The sequence below is a fragment of the Fusarium poae genome, chromosome 2 (genome assembly GCF_019609905.1).
Source record: "Fusarium poae strain DAOMC 252244 chromosome 2, whole genome shotgun sequence".
Classification (NCBI taxonomy): domain Eukaryota; kingdom Fungi; phylum Ascomycota; class Sordariomycetes; order Hypocreales; family Nectriaceae; genus Fusarium; species Fusarium poae.
This window is the reverse complement of record NC_058400.1, coordinates 8,459,880-8,482,879: the sequence shown is the minus strand read 5'-3', so window position 1 is coordinate 8,482,879 and position 23,000 is coordinate 8,459,880. Positions and strand designations below refer to the sequence as shown.

Sequence of the window (23,000 nt, the reverse complement as noted above, 5' to 3'; positions counted from 1 at the left end):
CTGGAGGACTAGGTTTTACATTGCACACCCAGTAGCAACATGTTCACATATGAGGTTGTACTATGACCATAATACGGAGCACAAAGTGAGTTTAATTTACCATAGTCTAACCCAAACACCCAATCGTTATATACCATCCCTCCCTAAATCCATCTCTTAGTGAAACTCAGCCTCAACTCTTCCGTACCGCACTCCATCAACCTTCAACTCAAAGCCCAAACCCGCACTCTCAACCCTCATCTCTAGCGTAAAATCCAAATTATCAAACTCAACTCCCCTCGTGGTTGTCAACCTCGTAAACAAACTTCTCGGAACGGCGTTGAGGTCTGTTGTAAGGGTACACACGTGGATCAGATCCCTCGTGTATGCTGCAGGTGGCTCGTCGGCATCGCACGCTATCAAGTCATCTGTGACGATGAGGGATTGACCGGGGCGGAAGTTACGGGTGTAGTGGAATGCGATTGGAGCAAGTGGTGATAAAGCCTCGCCCTAAGATGTGTAAGTGACTACGCACAGTTCAGAAAGTAAGAAAGGGACGTACCTTGGCGATGTGCCATTGCATCCGGTCAGATACCATCCATCGCTCCCACAAAGGAGACCAGTATCGCTCACTAACCGAATGCTTATCCTCATCATACACAGTAGCATATGAAGTTCCATAGTGCATTCTCGACTTGCGAGAGATAACCATGTTACCCTCCAGCCCTCTCAAAACAGCACCACGCACAACTGCCGTCCAGGCATACACGGGCTGCATCACTTCAATAGATCCCGCCTCTTGCGTAGAGTTGGCATTAGCGTGCGTAGGCCTTTCACTATAAGGCGGCGGAGCAGCGCTCGTAAAATGAGACTTGAGACGACGGTACAGATAGTCGCTCTGACCAAAGCCGCCTACTAGCACGATACCAGAGACGATACCGCCCTTTGATCTAAGACCTGAAACTTGGCCTTGAACAAGATCGCAGACTTCTTTCACAACGGGTTCGAAAATGTCTTTGACCTGTTCTGCCGTCATGACTAGAAAGCCTGAGTCCAACCCGGCTTCTTCGTCATCGGGAAGACCAGGGAACCTAGAAATTATCAGTATGAGAGGTTAGATGGTGGGAGGGGGTAACATACGGAACGTTGACTTCCTGGTGCTCATCCTCGTTAAAGTTTCGTTTAACAAACTCTTCAAAGTATCGAAGACCCATTTGCCACGTCTTGCCCTTTTTACTTTTCATCTCATCAAAGCGCGTCTGACCAAGACGACCTCTAACATGTTCTTCAAAGCGGTAGTTCAAAAAGGCACTTCCGCACAATCCTCCTGTTCCGACTGCAGACTCCTCGACCCGGAGGGGTTTAAGGGAGATAATCTTGTATGCGATCAAGCTACTAATTGTCAGTACCTGGAAACGTTTCAATGAATAAGTTAACTTACTCGACGGTACCACCTCCAGCGTCACAGACGATAAAGTTATCGCCCACGTTTAGATGATTAGGTTGGATCGCCTTGAGTGTATATACAGCTGCAGCTTCGGGCTCACTAATCATCTGAATCTCAGACCTAGATCCCATACCTGCTCTCTCGGCAGCCTGAAGCGTTGTATTCTTGGCCGCATCACTCCAGACAGCCGGACACGTGAGTACAAACTCAACCTTTGTCGACGCCATAAACGACTCTCCATAGCGACGGGTAAGGGTATCCATGGTATGTTTGTAAACTTGAGTCAAATAGTCGCTCACGGCGTCAACGACATTCTTGTTGAAACGCTTCAGCTGAGCGGCTGTGTCGAGAGGGCTGACGTAAAAGGGGAGTTTCTGTGAGCGGTCGAGGAAGAGCTTGATGCAGCGCAGACGAGATTCTTCGGGCTTGAACTGGAAACCCCATTTCACAGTTGGTTCGGTTCCTTGGGGTGCATTGGGAGGGAAGCTGTAGGCGATCTCAGTTGGGACTTTGTCCGATGTGATGCCATTTCCACCGGGCCACGTTTTGATGATTTCTATATCATCAGGGGTGGAAGTATAGACAGCAGCAACACTATAGAAGTCAATATCTCATACTATAGTTTCAAGAATTGACACTTACCCTGAGAAAGTAGTACCGAAATCAACACCAACGATTAAGCGATCGTTTAGAGGCGCCTGCTCTCTAACCAACTCCCTAACAGGACCATTGATAGCTTCGGTAGAACTTGGCGGTGTATAACTGTTGAAGTAATTATTGCGACTTTCGCGATTGCGCTGACTGCTTGTGCTTTGTCGAATTGGGAGATTAAGACTCATGATGAATGATGTTTGTTGTTCAAGTCCGTTTTTATCATGAGTTCCAACAACCGTTTTACCCCTCCCCCGCGTGAGATTGATTTGATTGATGGCTGACCGTTTTTGTCTTTTGGTGGGATGATTGTGATAACTTAGTAACAGATGAGGATGAAGCTTGAAAAATAATGTTGATCCGGTTATAACAAGAGTAATAAAGACTTTAAAGTATTTTTCTTTCTTTCTTTTTTCCCTTCTCTCACTGCGTCTCAACTCATCATTTGACTGAACTGGTGAAACGTTTATCGTTACGGTTCAATCTCAGAAGAAGAGAAAACAAACTCTCAAGAATCGCAAACAAACCCTAAAAGGGGAGAAATTGTGCAACACGTTTTTAAAAGAGATACAGAGAGAGAAAGAGATCGTCTCTTGTTTTTCGTAATGGCCACTCACAGCTTTCGTCGTAAGTTCTCGGCTCGAGCTGACTTGAGTGCTGCCTAAGGTAAGCGTCGTGATGTTCCTTCAACCACGTGACGTCTGACTGACTGTTTGATCTCATCTCATCCCATTGACTCTCTTTGCCATTTAACATATCACATAGACTTCAATCACTCCCATCGCATCAACAAACCAATTGTCATACTACCCTGATGGTGAAGCATATGTATTTGCTTGTTCCTGTACATGGTCTAAATAATGCTATGCAAATAATCCCATGCAATGCTTGTCATCATGCTCAATGCACACTACCTAAGCCACCTCATCTCCCATGAGTCTAATTAATTCGGTTGCCTGCCCGCTTGTTACAAATGCTGCCTCACTATTCTGACTTATCCCTCACTGAAAAAAGGAGGCCGAAACCTTCCTACCACAAATTTATGAGACTTTCAGCATTCTTCACTCATCACCAAAGGATCCTTTCTATCAAATCACCATCGGGTCACCCCAGAACATGTCACGATGTAGAACAGCAAGATGAAACAGTAATTGTTTTGTTATTTTTCTTTTTCCTTAATTAACCCTGTGACTCCTCCTCACATCAAGGCATTCCATCTCTTGTTGCCGGGGTATATGATAATTATATATATAGTTCTCTCATCATCAAGTCGCTAAATGGTTTTTGGCATCCTAGATAGACTTTGAAACAATTCTATTCAGTTGGCAATCTCCCAATGCATCGACTGAGAATGGCGACTGGTAAATACGCGCTGACCCTTTTGTACATCCTCCAATACGCAAGTGTAGACTTGTTCCTGTCCATCTCCCAAGAGGCGTCCTGTTGACCCTTTTTGTCCATCCACCAAGCAGAGACAACCTAATATGACAAAGAGAAATGGCCGGTCATATTCAGCCCAAGAACCCAAGACTCCGTTTCCCCTTCTTATATATAGTGAGACAAAGGAAAGAAATGGATTGAGTGGTATGTGATATTGCTTCAAGCAGATTGCTGCGGCTGCGCTCGCCTGTGGTCTATAGGGGTATTTGATACTCAAGGTATACGAAATGAAAACAAGAGCAAACGGTTGCGGAAAGGGAGAGAGAGAAATTGCGAAGAGATAATAGTAATAGTAGTAGTATGTGCAAAGGCGGCGTGAAATTCCGGCCGGGTATTTGGTGAAACGTCGAGCGTGCTGAAGAGAAGGGGGAATAAAGTATGTATAGTCAACCAATATGCCCAAAAATCAAAACCGCCCACGTTGCAACAATGGTAAAAAAAGATCAAAAAGAAAAGGGTTCCATATCGTAACCCAACACCCAAACACCATGACCATGCGAGTTGATATCAAAATAACTTTTCCACGCCGCAGGACGTAATCGTAAAAGGTTGCGCCCAAATTTTTATTCCTTAAAAGCGGCTGCCGGCAGCCCATATACTGGCTGATGCCGACGCTGCCCATTCGCTCTCTTCATACGGTGGCGTGGGCCATTTGTACTGATCAGTTTTCTTGTTGAGATCCAGAGGCTTGGGAGTAATGGCTTGCCCATCGGCAAACAACACTTGGTTGCCGTTGGCTGAAGGCGAGGGAGTGGGGTATGGGTTCATCAACCCAATGTTGCTAGCCGATTGACGAAGCGGCTTGTTTTGGTTTTGTTCCATTCGCTTCATGGCTCTTTGAGTCGTTGTCAAGGCCTCATCCATAAGCTCTTCCTCCTCATCAGGAGCCTCGTACTGATGCACACCGTGAGTCGCTTGGGCTCGTCGTGTGCGACTGGAGATGGGACCACCCCGAGCAGCACCGATCAGGTTGTCTACGGACCGGGCTTGGTGTTGAGGTAGCGAGTGATGTCGCTTGAGGGTGCTGGTAGGCGAGATCTGGTGAGCGGGCGGAGCGGGAGGTTTTGAATCGAGATTGGTCTGAACATCTCGGAGGGCCTTGTCAAGAGATTCGTAGACCTCGGACTTGGGAACGGGAGCCGGTTGTTGCGATTGGTCAATAACCATGGACGACCGGTTGCTACCCCAAGGGCCACATCCAACCTGGGCCTCCAGGTCGTCGTCATCATAGGAGGGTGAGACGGGGGTCTGATGTCGTCCCGAGAACCGCCTCGCACGCTTTCGGAGATGTGAAAAGAAGCTCTCCTTCTGTCCACTCGGAGGGGAGGCGAGGCCAGAATTCCCATTGAGAGCCCGTTCGGCTTGTTGCCGATGCATTTCTGTGTAGTTGTTTGTGCTTGAAGCGACAGAGAGCTGTCGGCCAAGTTTCTTGGTCTTCCCCTGGCCATGTCCATTAGCGTAAGCGTCGTCGTAGGTATTGTTGGCGCGGGCATTTACAGCATCAGGGATTGGCGAGATTGGCCGTGCAGTGGGAAGAATGGGCATGGGCGCCACGTTTGAAGGGCCGTTTGTCCAAGTAGCTCTCTTTCCAGCGGCAGGGCGGGCTTTTGCGGTGACGGGCTCAGGGGCAGGACGAGGGCCAGCAGGTTCCTTTGGCGGGATCTGCATGGTGGCCAAGTCGGTGCTCTCAGAACGACCAATGAGGGACTTGCGGAACCAAGATTGCTTGACGGAAGTTGGGGTAGTAGAGGCCTCCTTGCTGCTTCGGCTGAGATCGGATTGCTTGCGGCCAAGGATTCGGGAAGCTGATGACTTGGGTCGAGTAGGATCAACGGCGTCGATAAAGTATTCGTGGGCGATAGCTTGAGACGATGTAGGGCGGTTCTTGGGGTCCCACATCAAACACCATGTAACGAACTGAGCCAGAGACGCAGGCCACTGCGGTGTTTGTAGAATGGTATCCATGGCGTGGGGGGCCATCTTAGGGAACGAGAAACCCAGCTTGCCAGCTAGCCTTGTGCCGTCACGCCAATCACCTCCACCGACTCGGTTGCCCGACTTGTTGTACCAGTTACCCGGGCTACCCATGATCTCACAAACTCGCCAAACCTGATCAACCTCGTTTCCACCAGGGAATAGCGGCTTCAGTGTAGCAATCTCAACAGCCATGGCACCAACGGCCCAAATATCGACAGGAGCGGAGTACTCTCCCGCTCGCAGGAGGACCTCGGGAGCACGGTACCATCTTGTAGATACGTATGTGGTGTAGGGAAGTTTGGAGTGTGTCTCACGGGCGAGACCAAAGTCGGCGATCTTGACGGTGTAGGTGGGTGGGGTTGAAGGCGGAGTAACGAGAGCAGAGTATCGTCGGAAGGTGTTGCCAGCGTCATTGTGGCCGGAGGTTGTGACAAGAATGTTTTCGGGCTTGATATCGCGGTGGAAGAAGTGGTGAGAGTGGATGTGTTCCAGACCCTGCATGATCTGGTAGAGGATGCTCTTGACGCTGCCGTTGTCAAGACACTTGTGGTCGCGAGCCTTCATCAGTTGATACAGGTTGCCCTCCATGTACTCCATGGCGATGTGGAGCTTCTTAGAGTAGGGGTCCAAGAAAATATCGAGAGCGGGAACAAGGTGAGGGTGGTGTGGCAGTGTGCGAAGGAAGACGACTTCACGAAGCTCCAAGCATGGTTGTAGAGACTCAAATGTCTTCTTCATAGTCTTGATAGCAACCTAGAATTGGTTAGCAGCTGTCACACAAGAGGGTACACATCGTATCGACTTACCACTGTACCTCGGCGAGCAACGTTGGCACCAGCCGTCCGGACTCTACCCAGGACGACGCTACCGAAGCTACCATCACCAATTTCCTTCAAAACTTCAAATCGATCTTCGAGAGAAAGATGCTGGCCGTTTGCACCCCGGTGGGTCAAATCACTTGGAACAGTCATAATGGCGAGGTATGATCGAGACAGTCTATTGTCTAGATGCAGTGTGACACGCGAGTAGTCGGGGTCCTGAGGTACGCTGTTATTCGATGGGTTCTCGATATTGACCTGAGTCGTAAGAATATACCTAAACCAGGTCGTAGACGATAAGCTCTATCAAAGAGCTAGATATCGAGTTACCGGAGCATTCAGATGGGCGAGGTTGCTGGTGAAGACGACGAATGAAGGACGTGGGTGCGTGTGCAGAGCAATTGAATAGCGACAGGCGGGTAGCTAGGCTGTTCTGCTGTATGTTTAATGGGAGGAGATATAGTGGCGGTGTTCTTGGTTGGATGAAGTAAAGTAACGATGGACTAAACAGAACAATGGGATGTCGAGAAGGAGGGGATGTAAATGGGGAGGATAGAATTATTCAAGACGACGATGAGAATAAACGTCAATCAAGGAGATGAGATCGTCCCAGAGGGTCCAGGTTCCAGAAGAGCAAAAGGAGTGACTAAAGTGAGGGTGATTGCAGAAGTGGATAGGGTCGATATTAACGAAAAGGAGAGGGAAAGCTCTTGTCCAGGGCCATGGACCAGGGGGGGAGTGGCTTGAACTTGCCGATCGAGGCAGGATCCTCAGTCCAGTCCACTAGTGAGTATCGGCCACTCTTCAGAGAGGAGAGGCCCCAGCGAACAGCTTCCCGCTACAACGTTAGTGCAGTGTGATTAATGCTATGCGCTGAGTGTTGTATTGATTGATTGCCCCCAAACTGGTGAATGATTTGTTCAGGCCTTGTCAATGTCAATAAGCAACCTTATTGTTTTTGTTTAGCTTCTCGGATAAGTGAGGGGAAACTTGAAGCGAAATGCAAGTGAGCCAAGCGAAAAGACTCTTCAGCGAATGATATAAAGCCAGGGAGAATGAGGGAAACCAGCAAGTCGCTCAGAAGAGCCATAAAAGACACCCAAAAACCCAGAAGCCAAAGAACTTGAAGAGAAGAGAAGTGAGTGAGACGAGATGGGGTGTGCGCGAACGTGGGCGTGTCGTGGTATCCGTCAAGTCAGTCAACACACAGCTTAGAAGGTAGCTTGTGCCGGTGGAGTTCAGGTGCGGTGCAGGGAAGCCATGGAAAAAGAAGCAATGGAGACTCGTCCAGGATACTGTGATGGGATGGGATGGGATAAGGAGGTTCAAGTCCAAGTACTTGCGAGCCTTGGGCGGGACCTTGCAGAAACTTTCTGCCCTGTAAGAATGTGGCTGGGAGAAAAGGTATTCATGTCGTCAGACCATGGTAGCTTTTTTTACTCGGCTTGTCACTCTACAGCGCTCGACTGCCCACTTTAGGTGCCCCGGTCGAAGAAATGGAAAACCAGCACAGCACAGCAACACCATCGGTTCAGGCTCGAAATGCCAAGATGGGTGTACGTACCCGCGCTCCGGTGGGCACTTTTCACTTCAAAGGTTTGAAGAGAGACGGAACCCGACGGACAACAGAGCACTGAACAGTGAATAGTGGCCTATAATTGCTGTACTGTTCTACTGGGGAACAGGCGCTGGTCCTGAAAAGACTTGCTAACCCAAACCTTACCTATGAACTTTAGTAGTTTGAGTCACGCCAAACGAGGTACAGGTACTTTGCTTTGGCCTGCTCTCAAGCTGTATGTTCAAGTACAGGGTTCAATCACATCCTCCACCTACAAATAACCTCCAGCATGCATTTCTCTTTTCCATGCCATGGGTCAAGGGAGAAAAGTTCTCAAGGATAGTATTATCAAATCGGCGCGAACTTGCGGTAGTTACCAAACGAATTCCGACGCTCTGGATGGGAATATCAATTGTCCCAGACAACCAAGGAATGAATACAAGGTCCCACAAGCAACGACCAGAGATTCATATGGTGTGCAAGGTTTTGGGAATGGAGCAGTCGGAGGGTCAGAGGGTCTATTTTCATGGTGTCGTGTGGCCCTCTCTACTCTCAACTCTGCCTGGGACTGGCTGATCGCTGGTATGGACTAGAATGCCCGGCTTCCCCAAATGGAAAACGACGAATAACAATGAGTCGTGATATATCACGGGAGATTTCAGACCTCCAACTTGAGCCCATTCGGCTCTTTGGAAATAAGGGTCAGTCCCCCCAGTGGTCCCAGATAAACGGATATCAGCTTTCTTTCTCACCAAGGCCTGGTTGGAATACATAGGATGACAGAACAATTGGGGACGAAAACTCAAAGAAACGACCTAGGGCCGCCGCGGGAGAGCTCCCCTGGATCCCCTAGAAGCTTCCTAGGATTTTTTAGACCGTTTGAGTCTTGACCCAGAGTAACCAAACCGGCCATATGACGGCGCCGTCGACCATTTCTACCTACCTACCTATTGGGGACCCTTTGGGATTGTTGCTAATATGGTACAGATTAACTTCCTAGTGCCCAACTTGACCAAAAAACCAATCCCAATCTCGCGACCAAACAAAAAAGGGCCCGCCTCTATTTTCCTACGTTTTAAATGACCTCTTTTCGGGCATAGCTCTCCGCGTTGCAAATTGTCGCAATTTGGGCGCAAATCGGGATGGATACTCACTTCACAGCGTTTTGCCAGCCGTGGAGCTTTTGATAGGCGCGCAGGGTCAAGGAGATGAGCAATTCAATCTGTCTTGTCTCCCGTGACCACCACTTCCATGCCTTTTGATATTGGATCGCCAAAAGCGCTCGGTAAATAATAAATATCACGGGTGATAGATATTGGTAGTGTTACAATGCGGCGTTTATTGCTGATGCTCGTTGGTGAAGCTTGACTTTTTGATGAGCCAAGCAAAATGCTGAGATTGGACCAACGCCCAATCCTACCAAACGCGTCTTATACTCTCTGACAGACGCGTTCTCGTTCACTGCCTACCTACAACCGCGTGCTACTTTGCTCAGCCTCGGCGGGTTATCGTGGCCTCGCGCCACAGACCCTTGGATACTGGTACACATACAGTTACAACCGTCTATCTATGGATAATTACGGGTGGGTGGTCAGGAATACGGCGAGACCATAAATCGACTTGCTCGAAGCGAAACGTCAAATCCTATCCTTGCATGTGGTCTGAACATGAACACTTTCTAGGCTCGCTCGTGTGGCGCTCGTCAAATTCCATCTGCAAGAGCCTCCGAGTGTCCATGTACTGTCTCGGGGTCGCATGAATTGGCTTCTCAGGCTGCCCCTCGTTCATCCCCAAAGCCAACATTGGGTGCACTCTTCAGAACCCTCGCGAGCTAACTGATTGGTACGTGCGGAGGCCGTCCGTCTCTCAGCGGCCGGGGGCCATTAATCAAACAACCTGTCTAGCTTTGACGCTTTTCCTTCTGCCGGGACGTGCCCTCAGGATTATGCTTCCCAGGGGCCTGGAATAGAATTTCTGAGGAAAAGGGGGAGGGGACAAGAGGGGAAGATGCGATATCAACGAGGGGCATCGATTGAAGCATTCAAAGTGACGAAACACGCCGAGGGGACAGAGTTAAGCCTGCTTGGGAATTAACTGCTTTAGAACTTACAAAGGGACGGTTTGAAGCTGTGATTATGGAAACAAGGACCAGCTTTTTCCGAAACAAACGGGCGGACCCTTGTCACACACGTGTACACGTCCGTTGGTAGTGCGGATTTATGCAGCGCCATTCAGGGCATAACTGGGACATAAACGCCACAAAGTCTTGTAACCGTTGAGCTGAAGGCACTGTCCCTGCTTTTCACAAGTCGATCATGACGGATAAACCTGTGAGCCCTAAAGTGGTTCCTGGGGGCGAAGACTCATCAGTCCCAAGTAAGTTGCTTTCAGGCAGATCGATGCTATTGTCCGGCAACATGGTGTCATCGTGCCTGAGTGCAGGTTTATTAACAAATGCAACGTCATGTGGAAGCTGATATGACTATCATCACAAATCTCTGCTCTGTATGTATCAGCATCAAGGTCGTGTTCGATCTGATATTATCGTCTTACCCGGCATAAGAATCTCCAAGAGTACGGATACGGGAGATGTTCTATCCAGGGTTTGAGAAGGTCTGGTCTGGATTTCCCTCTCATCCATGCGAGCGAGATTGTTCCTCTGAGAGCCTACAGCCTACAGAGCAGTACATGGTATGTACTGCCCATTACCATGTAATTAATTATGGCTACACCAACCCAACCTCTAACCCACCAGTCTTGGAACCAACCGTCCGGGGTGTGGGGCCGCTGCCAGGGGTCAGCCGCCGGACCGTGGACTCGACATGGAGGGCCCAGGTCAATTTCACTTCACATATCACTTTCGCCTGCGCTGCTCGTTAATTACCAAACATATTTTCATGCCTGATTATGAGTGGGTAGCCCATCCATTCGATCGGTACTTTCCAGAGAGCTGCTGCAGGTACCAAATACTCAGGTACCAGTCCAAAAACTGCTGCCCTAACTAGTATCTCTGAAACCCTGGACTTGGGACTTGGACTCGCTCGCTTGCTCGTGAATAGCAACTCCCCCTACAATGTACCGTGCACTCGACTACGCTTGTCGTCTCTCTCGGGGCACGTTTCCCGATCCTGGACTCGCCTGTCACGATGCCGCAGGATCATCGACCCAATGCAAAGGACACACGCCCGGGGAACGGAGATTGCCTGCGACAGAACCACTGATGAGCCTGGTCACGATGATACTGTACGGTAGCATTCCCGGGTTGCCCGGTGTCACGGAAAAATCCATCAGACCTTCTCGAAGGAAAGGTTATCCTGGCCCAGCAGAACGGACGACTTGGCCAGCCTGGACGTCGATCCATCTCGCAGAGAAGTGCAGTGCAGTTGTGTTTGTCACGCCGTTCCTTGGTTGTTGTCATTGAGATTACATGGACCCCCCTCTTCTCTCCCCCCTCCATTATCGTTGCTTTTCCATTGTTATCTCACAAAAAGTGATAGATGAGTATCATCCCTCGCAGTTGTCTCTTGATAAAACAAGTAGTATTTGCGGTTGCATGAAACGCGGCGAGACCTGAGGAACCGCCGCGTCTGTTACCAAGCCAAAGCTTCATGCAGCTTCTGTTGGTAGCAGGCGGCAGGGCAAAAAAAATAAACGTTGATGTAAGGGACTGGGTCGCAAGCGTTTCGAATCAGCGAGCGCAGCAGGCGGCGGGGTTAAACTCTGATGCCATTGTCCCTGCATTTTTTTACTCAAACCCAGCCAAACCCTCTTCTAAAGGTCCGTCACGGCCCAAGGCTGTCCGGGAGTTCCCTGTGCGACAGAGACGACACGTCTGGTCTGTCACTGAGCGACCAGATGCACAGATGGTAGATGATGCGAGCGAACCCGCGACTCAGATCTCTCGCAGGTCCGTTCGCGCAGTTTGAGGGACCTATAGTGGTACATAACTGAAGGGATCATTATCGTTATTTTCAGTGCTTGCTTGACCTTGTAGATGACCTGCCGCAGCATATGGCCTGCAGTATCAGGGCCCTAGGCGCCGAAACACGGCACGCACAGATGGAGGTTGGGCTGGTGGGTGAACAGCCAGACAGACAATGAATGGTAACTGTGACCGGTTTCTTGACCAACATTGAGAGCTCACTACCAACGACATCATGGTGCAGTTTGGTTACACACTCAGGGCCCGTACCTGATTCAGCCTTGACGTGCCGTGCCGTGTCAAAAAGAGGGAAACGTGTGTGTGCCTTGATCTCATTCGATTTAGCTCAAACGTTGGTTGTCGTCATTGCACTGTTTCTTTTCTTACAGGTTGATTTAAGTTGTGTCTGTTTGAGGTGGCTCGGCTCACATCATCTTTGTCGTCTGCCACGAAAAGCCTCTATCATCCTCTGGTGCTCACTGCTTTTACTCAATTGGCTTTGGGAGGGATCGTGATGGAGCCTGCGCCACACGAGTAATGGCAATCAATGCCTGTCGATAGTATTTCGTATTCCCAGCCCTCGTCTCGCAATGCCTCACTTTTTTGGGTTTTTTTACATAGTTTTCCCCTGCCACCCACCACTTTTCCTCGCTTCTTTGAAAAGGTATGGATGGCATGGACAGCAGTTCACTCAACTCAACTCAACTCAACTCTCTGTTGACATTTGTGGAGTGCAGCCATGTCCAAAGGGTTCTTCCCGATGGGACGCCCCGTGTTGCTCCACCGTCGGTAGCCTCAAGCCCGTTGTTGGCTTTTCTTTAGCGTGCTGTCCAACCGCACCGTCGACGGTAAAGACTTGTAAAACTCAGCCTATCCAATCGTCTGTAAATTTTAGTGGTGATGTATTGATTTAGGCTTTTCTGCTGATCGGCAGCATACCGGTGCTGCATTCGTTGAATTGAGTAATCTTCAGGGCAGAGTTTTTTCCATTTCATCCTTCTACCATTAGCATGAGCATTAGAAAGAAGTTTGTAATGCTAAGAGTTGGCTGGCTAGGGATCCTGTTGGCCCCCCAGTCACCGCATTGTCGGGTCCTATCTTGACGTGTTCCGTTTCTCTAGGGACCAATGTTGATGTGATGCATCATCACCCAGCCGGAACCTGAGCTGGCACTTCCGTATTGGCCGGGTTTAAAGCGAGGCAGGCATCATTTTTACGTGGGCTTGATTGCGAATGTGGCGATATCTGCTCGTCCTTGGAAGGATGGACTATTACATATTGTATGTATCCCGAGAGCTATGGTAGTCGATCTTAGCCCGCTTGGATCATCTGTCACGGTGGCATCGTTCGTGGTGAAGTCATGGACGACGATTGGACGCGACAACGCGACGCGTCGATCTGTTTTGTTTTCTTTCGATAATCACGATGATCAATCACTGGGCCCAGTGATGCTCCTCGCAACCGATGTTATCTCCAAACACGGCTTCAGGGTCCAACTGTATTCCGCGGGCTGATTATTCCTAGAGAATCAGCCCGTGAGAGGGGACAACTCGCAAGCGAAGTATGTCACTTGTTACCAGGGTTTTTTTATCACAAAAAAGCCAATGCCATGGCTTCCTCAATGTTGCCAAGTGAATCTTTATCACGTTGATTTGAATGTCTAGCTCCAGCCCATTGCTTAGGCTTGCAGAAGCCCAAGTCGAAAGCCTGCCTACCCCAGATCTTGTGACCAAGATGAGTATGGTTGGGCCTGATCTGGAAGACCTCAAACCCTTATCGGCAAAGGGTATCTTCATGCGGACTAGACCTGTCCTTGTCGCAGTAACTTGATGGCCAGCATGTGTCTCTGGCGGGTTTCGCGATCAGAAAGTGAAGCTTACTTCCCCATAGTAGATGGGCCGTTCGTCATGGGTACGCTGGTGATGGATACCTGCTCTACCGTAGACACGCCTTTAGCAACGAATAGTCTGCGGATATCGTAGTCGTTTGACACGTCTCGTTCAACATCACTGCAGCAACATGGTCTGACCCCAGTATGTACAGTAAAAGTTTTTGATGCTTGCTTGTCGGCTAAGGCGGTCACTTGCAGAGTCTGCTTGTCCAGCCACGCGATCAAGACCAATGGCTTTTCGAGAGGCGCAGGGTAGTTGCAGGATAATAGCCATGCGGTCTGGCAGATTCTGTAGTCTTTATGCGGTAGCGAGGCGATCGGGAGCCGAGGATATCGTACACATACGAAGCGCGGTACACTGCTTGACCTAAGCACATGCAGTCATCGAGATAATGCAGTAGACATGCGACGCCAAAGCCTCATGGTGGTCAAGGTAACAGTTTCGAACCGTCGACTTGTTTATCATGCCAGCAGGTGATCGATCATCTGGGGTTCGGCATCAAAGTTTAGCTAAGCGCTATGTGATGTGAGGTTCCGCTCAAGCGGTGAAGACTTTGATTCAATTCATGATTTCTGTAGGGTAGATGGCGGTGAAAATGTCGGAAGAGACCAGGTATCTCGCTAGCAGCCTGTGCCGCGCAAGGAGGGTGTTTGGATAGAGAAACGACATTATGCATGTCGTTTTTTTTTCCAGGACAAGGTCAATACAGACGTTGTCAGTATTTAGGGTAGAGGACGGTGTTGAAGATTGCCATGTGGTGGGTGAACATCGCGCGTGGGCCATTTTGAGCCTCATCCACGTACAATGAGATCAGCACAGGTATACTAAGATGCGACTCAGATACTCGAACGCAGAGGCCTTCGGGCTAATGCACGTATAATATGACAGCGGCGTACGAGAGCCCAGCGACAGGCATTGTCATCGGGAAGACGCATTTGTAAAAGTGCTAAGAAGGTAAGGGGTCGATATTGACGGGATGATACAGACAGACACTGTTGAACAACAGTCAAATTATGTAAATTAACTAGACAGTCACTGTATGGTATAGCTCCGGTATGCATCAAGAACAAGTATTACTCAATTAAAGCGCAACTCTCCGCCTGGTTGTAATGTTTGCATCTTTACAGTGCAGCAGGCATATGTTATTGATCATACCTTTAAGGGGTAGTTGACGACTAGCGACTTAACTTGATAGTAGAAGTAGAAACCCATCGTCATGGTCTGTACCTACAGATTGAATTGTTTCGTTCAGAGCAACATTCTCATTCTCCATCACTGCTGTTATTTGCTTTTTACTTTTCTAACTTGCCTTCTCCCCCTGGGAACATGGACCCGTGGAAGTCTGCATTACTTGGGCAAGGACTCGAATCGATATCGATGCTTGAGTTACATTATCAAGACTGTGAGCGCCGGAGATCTGCTGATTACTGAATGGAAATTCTTCGGTCAGCCACTGAGATGGTATCATGTAAGAGTGTTGTCCTTGCAACTTTCGAAGCTCTATGGGACCTTGTTCCCTGAGGATCGGAGGCTAAACTCGAATGCCTACGACGCCGGGATTGATGTGACAATGTCCATTCGATTAGTCAAGGCATACCTGCTGATGGTATTTAACGGGAAGTTGCTTGGCCTTCTTGAAAAGGCAACCCCTGCTGCCCAAGCAAAGCCGCCGATAACGAGATCGGCCAAAGTGACATCGATGAGTTCTTGGACAACGACGAGGAGAATTAGGAGGATTTATCAGACGATGAAGTTTGGAGGACATCCCAGACGATAAATTTGCGGGGGTCTCTAAATAAGGATTTGAGGAGAAGCATGTATTGGATGGTTTCACGAAGGATTTGAATCAAAGATGCCTTTTAGCCATGGATGAAGGCATTTTCACCTCGAATATCTCCCCTTACAACTAGTTTATTCACAGATGTTTCGTTCGAGTCCCTTACAGCAGGTGTTTTGTTTTGTTCTTTCTTTTGATCTATCAAGCTTCTTTACTCCAAGATAGCACGGAGTTCCTGAATTTGCTGCAGCACAGCTGATCGACTAGTACCGCCCCTGGCCGATTTCGCCTCAACACTCGACTCATACTCAAATGCCTTCATAATATCCGCTGTAAATCGAGAATCAATAGCTTGCAGTTGCTCCAGGGTTAGCAGGTCCATTGATGTTTCCGTATTTTCCGACAATGCAACAACGCGGCCAGAAATGTGATGAGCTTCCCTGAAAGGACATCCGTTTCGCACCAGCCACTCCGCGACATCAGTGGCAAGCATCGTCTTGTCCAAGCCAGCCAACATCCGCTCAGGTCGCACGGTCATAGTAGCGATAACACCACTAGCGATTCCAAGACTGTCCGAAATAGTTTGGACTGAATCCAGCATGGGTTCCCATCCCTCCTGAAGGTCCTTGTTGTAGCAAGTTGGCAAGCCTTTCACGCTCTATCGGGTATCTGTTAGTGGCTGCTTTTGACCCGCCCCTGATCACTCAGGAGCTGATATATCTGTATTCGAACTCACCATCATCAATCCAGCCAGTTGACCGAAAGCACGGCCTGACTTGCCACGCAAGAGTTCCAAACTGTCGGCGTTCTTCTTATTCGGCATTAAACTGAACGTGGGTTAGAGTGTTATGGGATTGTCTAGGAGTCACGATGGATATAACGAACCTGCTGCCGGTACTGTAAAGATCTGCGAGACGACAAAACCCAAACTCGGAAGTAGAGTATAGGATGAGATCTTCAGCCCACCTGCTAACATGGCTGGTAAACATGGAGTTCCAGCTCAGGAACTCAATGATAAAGTCACGATCGCCTGATGTGTTCATCGAGTTCAGGGTGATTCCACTGAAGCCAAGCTCCGCGGCTATTGCGTCTCGGTCGATGCCAAACACATTGCCAGCTAATGCGCCACAGCCAAGTGGGCTAAGGTTGACTCTTTCGAAGACCTGGCGCAATCGCTCGAGATCCTGCTTGAAAGAAGCAGCATGTGACATGATCCACTGACTCCAGCGAACTGGTTGAGCTCTCTGTAGGTGAGTGTAGCCGGGCATAAGGTATTCGCTGGGAATGTTACTCAGTAAGGGGCTTTGTTTGGAAGCAGTGCTAAGCTTACATTTCATCCTCGGCGCGTTTAGTAAGGATTCGAAGGAAAGTAACAAGTTCGCTGTCGATTTCACGGATGCGGTCACGCAGCCACATGCGCATATCACAGACGACCTGCTCGTTGCGGCTGCGGCCTGTGTGGAGCTTGCCAGCGGTGTCCTTTCCGATGACCTCTCCTAATCGACGCTCGTTTGCAGTGTGAATCTGATTTACTGTATTAGCCCCAGGAGATCAAGTGGTGTAGACCAGCGTCTCACGTCTTCGTCATTCGGCATAATAGCAAAGGTTCCCTGCTTCCATTCTTCCATTACTTTGAGCAGACCCTGCTCGATTGTCTTGAATTCATCTTCGGTAATAATACCAACTTTTGAGTTGGCCCTGGCAAAAGCAATTGACCCAAGAATATCCTCTTTATAGAGAGCCTTGTCGTATCCAATAGAGGCATTATACTTGTGCATAAGCGGATCAATCCCACCTGAACATCACAATGTTAGTATACTGGATGTGAAGCTTGTGTCCGGGACAATTGAACCTGTGAACCTGCCACCCCAGAGCATGTTGGTTGCCGGTGCGTCCGTCTTCTTTTCAGCCATGTTGAAGTATTTGTTCTCGGCGCTCGTCACGATTGTTGCGTTTGTTACGTCGTTGCGATTTCAAGCTTTTAAGAGCAGTCAGTCAATGGGAAAACTTTGTGGGGCCGACACCGGCGGTGTTAGTCATTGCACGTGAGGCGGGGTCCTATTGAGGCACGTTTAAAACATAAAGATCTGTATTATACTTATGTGCTGTTTACGCTGTAGCCTAATAATTGTCTGTATTTTAAATAAACACTTAATATTCTTAATATTCTTCTTGATATAGATTCCTTATATAGATCTGTCTTTACCCTTCGAGGTTCTTTGTAATTAATGTGATTATTCCTTAAAGTCTATTAGCTTGAATGATGCAGCCTTGTTATAAGAGATAGGATAAGATTCTTTAAAAATAAATTGTAAATCAACTAATAAATACAGACTAGCTTCAGTTTAATATATACACTTATATATATATTTCAATAGTAATAAATCTCCCTCCCTTGCTGGGTAAGGCTATCACTTGTCTAGCTGAGTGTCAATATAAAATACTACGAGGCAGGTATTTAGGCATTAAAGTAATAAAGAAGATTGCCAGAACCCATGTGCAACCAATCTGTCTACTCCTCGTCCTTAGTGTGTTTAGCCGAATCCTAAACCATGGCGAATATTGCATGAAATAGGGGGAAGCACAGTGCATATTCAAGTTGTATAAACAAGAGGTAAGTATGCAGCTCATGAGCAGGAGAGGGAGGTTAATGTAGTTATCCTGTTTTATTAAGTTGATACCTCTTCATAATTGGCAGCAAGGTTTAAGAGAGATGCCCTATCTAAGCCTAGGCTTAGAAGCCACTGTACTGTTTAAGACTTATGTGTAAGTAGTGATCCCTGACTGTACCTAGTACCCAGAGTGATGTTCTGCCTATGATAATATTTATAGGTGCCTTGCACCTGGCAAGTAGCCGCCAGGAGTAATACTGTGCCGGCTGAGAAAAGGCTATTGTGACCAGCAAAGTAAATAGAAAACAACAAACAGTTTCTGCCTATAAGAAAAGAGGCGGAAGGCACGAGCCAACTACCTACTGTTTGGTGGGAGCGACAGTGAATCACTGACACGGGTGCCTGCCTATAACAACTCCTCAATTCTCAACCACAAATCCCTTCACCTCTCTGCTTTCATCATCTCCCTGCTTTCATCACTCTGTTTTCATCATCCATACACATATACAAAGAAACATTCAATACACACACGACGCAAAGCACCATGCCTAAAGCCAACGAATATCGTTGCTCCGTTGGCGGCGAATGGAAGGGTCTTGATGCCTTCTCCAAGAATCAACAGAAGCGTGGAAAACTCGGTGACCGTAAGAACTCTGGCATGATCTGCATGGAGCACAGTCAGCCAGTTCGCTCTGAGATCACCTGCACCGTCTGTGTCAGGGTCAGACCCATCGAGAACTACTCTATCACCGAGCGCAAGTCCGACAACCCGGTATGTCACTAACCCAGCCTAAGTAGGCATCACTCACTGACATCCTCTAGCGTTGCGAACAATGTGTGGCTTGGGACGTATATCAAGAGCATGGTGTCGTTCCTATCCAGCTGGCTACCGGACATGTATCTATCGAGGAACCAGCACTCCGCGACTACTCTGCACCAACAGACACCGCCGACTTCTTCGAGCCTGAAGCTCTCCCCGGTGTAAGTAGTATGGCCTCAATAGGAGAGTATAAATTGCTGATATAATATAGGCCCCTATCTCCGGTCCCGAGAGTCTTGGTCTGCCGCCTGGTGAGACCACCAATAGGGCCTTCCTCCACGTCGTTGGCAATAACAGCCCAGGCATCGGCAACTCGGAGACCTCAGCTCAAGTAACCACAGCGTCATACTCGGAGACAGCTAGCGTCGTGAACGAGACCAAGTCAACCACATCAAGCCGTCTGCCTCCTCACCTTCGAGGCCGCGTCGCCGACACTTCATCGGTCACATCTAACAAGAATGCTGATCCCCTACCTGAGCTGCACACTCTTTTGAACAAGAGTCTGACAATGGGTAATGGCTCTGTTGCAAAGAGCACGACAAGCACCACGACTGTGGGAATGACTCTCCCTCCCCATCTTCAGGGCAAGAAGAAGCGAGCGGAATGCAGCGAAGTGGGAGGGAGCACCACTGGCAGTATTTCTACTGCCACCACCCTGCGAAAGGATCAAGAAGAGATCATCGCCTCCCGCAAGATTAACTACAATGCATGGGATTCCCAGGGTGCTCACCACAGAGCCTCCAAGAACCCTACCGAGGCCTCCAGCACCGCCTCCGTCACTTCGTCTTCTAGCAAGACTGACCAGGATCCCAACCTCATTGGCGACTGGGACAACGTCCCTGACCTTCCCGTTGCCCAGATGCCACAGACTCGTGGTAACAGCAAGTGGCCCAAGGCCAGCGAAGTAAGTGGTATTGAAGCTTGTGTTGAGTTTGTCGACTAACCCGTATTATAGCTCCGATTCTCCCAGGCCGAGCTCAGATTGCAAGAGCGAACGTTGGTGCGCCCAAACTAGGAAGAGCCTGATGACGGAGAGCGTTGCAAGAACCTGGACGGATGGCAACAGGTCCGATCAAAACGTGCCCGATGTGCCCGACTGTGAAGGGACAGCTGTTTTTGACCCAGAGACCGTTTAATCGGTCTTTCATTCCCCCCATTTGTTTCCCCCTTGATTTTCAGTGATATCCCACTCCACTCACTAAACAGAGGGAAATGGTTGATTTCAGAGAAGTTTAGTAATTGATTCTCCTCTACTTTACCATTTATCTCGTGAAACGAATGATGCCGTCACGCAGTGAATCTGTTGCTCATTATGAGTCTGCCACTAAACCGCCAGTGGAAGTAGAAGAAAGTAACCCAGAAAAAAACAAAATGCAATGATATTTCCTACCCATGACCAAGACTCCCGTAGAAGTATTTTTGTTCCATATACATGCATAAGATAGTTCTGCCATCAAGACAGCCCTTTGTTCATCTCTTCGAGCTTGATCTCCCTTTCCGTATGCATCATGTACAAAATGTACCCTTTCATCGTTACAAAAAGAACGATGCTTCGTCTACCTCCCCCTCTTTTCGATCCAGGGAAGGAATTTTACCTAGAATATAAAAATAAAAATAAAACCCATACCGCAGCCTAACAACTCTCTCACTTTCCAAACATGCGTGCGACGACATGCTTCGTTAGGTCGTATAAATTTCCCACGTTGGTTGTTGACCCTTCTGGTTTTGCAAACCATGTACTGTTGCGCTCCTGCGCGTAGGGATCTTCGTCCTCTGATTCGAGCTGCCTCTTTCCTCCTCTTTCAAATAACCAAATCTCCTGTGCGTTTCTGTTTGCGTGATATTCCTCCGGGCATATCGTCGTCGTTAGCCTCGTGGGCATGTCGTAGTTCTTGATCGCCATCTTCTTCCTCCTCCTGCTGTTGTTTCTCGCAATAGTTGCTGATGATATAGTAGCATCACGATATATTTTCGTTTCTGTTTTGCTCCGGCGCACGGCTCTTCCGCGGGCGATGATGATTCCCTTTGTGTAAGAAAAAAAACCCATTAGACTTCCTGTGGACTGCTATAGTTGCTTCGTGGAGGCGCGTTGACCAACGCCTCGGCGTCGCCCACCTGTTTCCGTTCCGATATCTCTCGGTTTCGGCTCTGTAGTCGTTTGCGAAGAACCCAAGGAGGAACCTGAAGGTTCTGTGCGCCGGCGCTAAGTGATTGCTATTGGAGAGGTTCGGAGGACGAGGATAAACGGTTAAGGTGGAGGTAGACATCCGTACCGTATCTGTAGATAGAAGTTAATCATTGCTTTACTCATGATGGTGGGGGCGCAGGAGATTCTGTAAACTGTCAAGTATAAACTTACCCTTCCATGCTGATGAGTTTCAAGTCACCACCAAAGTAGCGGGCGTATAAACGTGAGATGGGCAATCCATAGCCAAAACCGGCCATTGGGGCCTTGAAGTCGCTCTTGTCAAAATCGGGATCTAGGCTCGGTGTGCGGTCGACAGTGGTGTACATATAAGTCCAAACAAGAGGAATGGCGCTTCGAGGAATACCGCCGCCCTCGTCAGAAATCTTGATGGTGATGTCCTCTTTGCCCTCGGCGACGATAACCTTTGTAACAGGGAAAGCCTGCTTCTCCATGCCGTGGGTCTCGACGACGGCGCGCAGCGAGTTCTTGAGGGTCTCGAAGAGCATGTGCGACAGATGGCCGGGGACGTACATAAAGTTGAGGTTGGGGTTACAGACGAGCTGGACCTTGGGGGCTTCGAAAAGACCGTAGTGATCCTCGCAGACAAAACGGGCATTCTCAATGGCTTCCTGGGCTAGATCCTGGACGTTGGTCTTTGTGCAGATGATACCGACATAGGTGGGGTCGCGATGATGGCTCTGGTCAGTCAAGGCAATGTGCTGGCCGATGAGCATACGGATACCGATACGGGACATGTAGAAGCGGTCGAGGAACGATTGGATGGTGCTGTCAATTTGCATGCGCTGGCGACGGCGCTTGTATTCGAGTATGCCTTGAGCCATGGTGGTGACGACGCCATCGTGTCGGCGCTTGATTTGGTGCAGAGTCTGGGCGAAACGTTGGTTGTACAGGTGAAGATCGGCTGGCCAGTCGCTTGTGTCGTCAACAACAGCAAAGTATCGGCGCGTGAGGCCCTTGTTCTTGCCATTGTTGTTTTGGAGACCGCCCCAACCGTCGGACTCGCCCTCGTCAATGGATGGATTGGGGGTTGCGGCGGGAAGACGGAAAGCATTGCGACCGATAGCTTTGCTTGGTTTCATGAGACGAGTTTTGACATCCGAGGGTAGTTCTGGCCGAGGTAGCTGTGTGATTTCCTAGATTGAGTTAGCATGGTATTCTTGGGCAATGGGTTTGTAAAAGGCATACCTCGAACGATTGGGCGTACCAATCTTTAACTTTGATTACAGATGGCATCTCATTAAGGCCATCTGGAAGCTCGTCGAGTTCTTGCACGCGATGAGCTAAACGGATAGGAAGTTCCTCGGCTAAGAATTGAGAAGCTCGGAATAGAGTGCCTTGAAGCAGCCGAAGTCAGCAATTGTCCTCAATGGACTCAGGAACAAGCAGCAACATACCAACTGAGGGTTTCTCGCCAAACTGCACCATCTGGCGCAAGCTGACGCCGGTGGCGGGAAACCGAGCATAGTGACGGATGGTGTCCATCAGACGCTCTGAAGCTCTCCACGACATGATGGGAAGACGTGGGTCGAATCAGAGAACAAAAGATAAAGTTGTCGAGTGTAACGGTGATGTAGAGAAGTAGGAATCGGACTCGGACGAGGCAGCTCGGGCGGACGGAGGGAGAGACCGGGATCCCGCTGCGGGAGAACGTCCGAGAGAGTTTTGGATGGTGGAGAAGCTCACGGCGTCGTCATTGAATGGTCAATCAAGACGAGAAGAGTCGAGCGACTGGATCGTCAGAGGAGAATTGACGTGGAGAGACGAAAAAGGGACAAGAAAGGAAGGATGGGGTGAGGTTGGTTTGGGGAAGAGAGTAACAAGTAACAATGATGGCGGCCCCGCGTATGTATGGGGATGAAGATGGAGACAAACAGGCGTGCGAATAGCGGGAGAAGCCG

General features: G+C 49.0%; 5 protein-coding genes across 5 annotated transcripts; 1 reads left to right on the top strand and 4 right to left on the bottom strand.

Annotated features, from left to right (window-relative positions):
• Nucleotides 1–156: 156 nt before the first annotated feature.
• Nucleotides 157–2,265, bottom strand: FPOAC1_006891 (uncharacterized protein; the record flags this gene model as incomplete). Its single annotated transcript, XM_044851364.1, has 5 exons — nt 157–489; nt 542–1,070; nt 1,120–1,371; nt 1,421–2,020; nt 2,069–2,265. The coding sequence occupies 5 exons, from the start codon at nt 2,263–2,265 to the stop codon at nt 157–159; spliced, it is 1,911 nt and encodes a 636-aa protein (XP_044710076.1).
• Nucleotides 2,266–4,087: 1,822 nt separating this feature from the next.
• FPOAC1_006890 (uncharacterized protein) lies at nt 4,088–6,465 on the bottom strand (the record flags this gene model as incomplete). The annotated part of the gene is made up of 2 exons (XM_044851363.1): nt 4,088–6,247; nt 6,301–6,465. 2 exons carry the CDS (start codon nt 6,463–6,465, stop codon nt 4,088–4,090), a joined length of 2,325 nt encoding a protein of 774 aa, XP_044710075.1.
• Nucleotides 6,466–15,672: 9,207 nt separating this feature from the next.
• FPOAC1_006889 (uncharacterized protein) lies at nt 15,673–17,374 on the bottom strand (the record flags this gene model as incomplete). Its single annotated transcript, XM_044851362.1, has 6 exons — nt 15,673–16,119; nt 16,198–16,288; nt 16,347–16,739; nt 16,792–16,985; nt 17,039–17,256; nt 17,314–17,374. 6 exons carry the CDS (start codon nt 17,372–17,374, stop codon nt 15,673–15,675), a joined length of 1,404 nt encoding a protein of 467 aa, XP_044710074.1.
• Nucleotides 17,375–18,617: 1,243 nt separating this feature from the next.
• On the top strand, nt 18,618–19,908 carry FPOAC1_006888 (uncharacterized protein; the record flags this gene model as incomplete). Its single annotated transcript, XM_044851361.1, has 4 exons — nt 18,618–18,845; nt 18,896–19,054; nt 19,105–19,797; nt 19,849–19,908. The coding sequence occupies 4 exons, from the start codon at nt 18,618–18,620 to the stop codon at nt 19,906–19,908; spliced, it is 1,140 nt and encodes a 379-aa protein (XP_044710073.1).
• Nucleotides 19,909–20,695: 787 nt separating this feature from the next.
• FPOAC1_006887 (uncharacterized protein) lies at nt 20,696–22,611 on the bottom strand (the record flags this gene model as incomplete). Its single annotated transcript, XM_044851360.1, has 4 exons — nt 20,696–20,834; nt 21,253–22,235; nt 22,288–22,436; nt 22,497–22,611. 4 exons carry the CDS (start codon nt 22,609–22,611, stop codon nt 20,696–20,698), a joined length of 1,386 nt encoding a protein of 461 aa, XP_044710072.1.
• Between the last annotated feature and the right edge of the window lie 389 nt (nt 22,612–23,000).